General features: G+C 49.3%; 1 protein-coding gene across 1 annotated transcript; it reads right to left on the bottom strand.

Moving 5' to 3' along the window:
- Positions 1-398: 398 nt before the first annotated feature.
- On the bottom strand, positions 399-998 carry LOC117173659. The gene has a single exon (XM_033362298.1). It carries the CDS (start codon positions 996-998, stop codon positions 399-401), a length of 600 nt encoding a protein of 199 aa, XP_033218189.1.
- Positions 999-1,514: the final 516 nt, after the last annotated feature.

Here is a 1,514-nt window from a genome sequence, read left to right as displayed (position 1 = left end):
CCAAAATCACAATTTGGTTCATTGTCACATTCCTGATACAGATATTTCCTAAATTTTAACAAGGATTTCGACTACAGAATTTCTAAATTCCCGAAACACAAAAAAATTCCAACCTATCCACGACGTGTCAGAGGCCTTTATAGCTACTCAATTTGATCGAAGGCTTGTTCAGTCCACCGATAAGTTCAGCAACTTTTGCCGTCAACCCATACCCTCGGAACCGCGTTACTTCAAGGACATGAGGGTAAGGCCAGTAAGCCGTACTTCGGCTTCCAACTTATTGTGCCTGCTTGGCATTCCTTTCTGCACTCTGCAAAAAGACGCCCGCGCCGTCCTCCGCAGTGCGGCTGTACTGCACATTAGAGGACGGTGCGAGCCTCACGGCCGGGTGAACTTTATTACCTTGAACGTCCGGTAGGCTTCTTTGAGGAAGCCGCCTCCCTGAACGTTGAACCCCTTATCGTCCCCGGATGGTGATGTGTCCGGGGATTTCCTTCTTTATTGGCACACAGATAGCACTGCAGCGTATTTTCGCAAGACGCAGCCCTGTGTCCCTCCTTGCCACATCTCCAACATACTTTGTTTCGGTCGGGGCTCTCACAACCAGCTGCCATGTGGTTGAAGCCTAGACAGCGGTAGCAGCGTACACTTTCTGTCTTCTTTTGTACGCGACAAGACACCCGCGCCACCTTCAGATGTCCTGTGCGTAACAATCTCCCCGCCAACTCTTCTATCAGCTCTTCGAAAGCCTTCAGATTACCTCTGAAGGGTCTTTGCGTGAGGCTGACCTTTATCTCTACTACACGGCTAATTTTGAAGTAGCTTTGAACGGCCGCTTTGACCTCCTCGGCATCGGTGGTTGGGTTGAGGTCTAGGACCTCGACCTCAGTGCAGTGGTTCGAGCTAATGCACTCAACTCCCTTCTCCAACCGCCTGCTTAAAGACTGCTGAAAATTTAGCTCGGCCTTCTGATTTAGGTCCGAGCTCCACAAGGACATCTCATTTTCTAGTTTGCCTGACGCCCCTGATTATTACACCAAGGGCGTCAGGCTTCACCATTTGCTTGAGGTCCTTGAGCACCTCTGTGTTACTAAAAGCCTAAGCCGGTTTGATAAAGACTGCTTCGGGTCGAGTACGTCGCTGCGTCTTCTTTCTCTTGCCTACAGGGGAAGTTACCCTTACTGCAGCAATATCTCCATCCATCTTGGTTCTCGACGTCGCTTTCGCTGGAGCAATGCGTGTCCTGGGCTTCTTAACTGTTGGTTGGGTTACACTTGCCTCTGTGGGACTCAAAGAGAACTCTCTCTCTCTCACTTCCCGTGTTCTCCTTAAGGGTGGCATCTATCTCCTCACAGATAGCCTCAAAAACATTTTGCTATAAGCCTTGCATCTTCAAAATTCTATCCCAGATTCTCATATCCATATCACGCCGGTTCTCGCAGTAATATTACATTTCGGATAAGGCTACATACATCTCCTGTGCGTTGGTCTCCCCATGTCCTCACAAATGCTCC

Source organism: Belonocnema kinseyi, chromosome 5 (assembly GCF_010883055.1).
Source record: "Belonocnema kinseyi isolate 2016_QV_RU_SX_M_011 chromosome 5, B_treatae_v1, whole genome shotgun sequence".
NCBI classification, from domain to species: domain Eukaryota; kingdom Metazoa; phylum Arthropoda; class Insecta; order Hymenoptera; family Cynipidae; genus Belonocnema; species Belonocnema kinseyi.
This window is presented reverse-complemented; position numbering and strand designations above follow the sequence as displayed.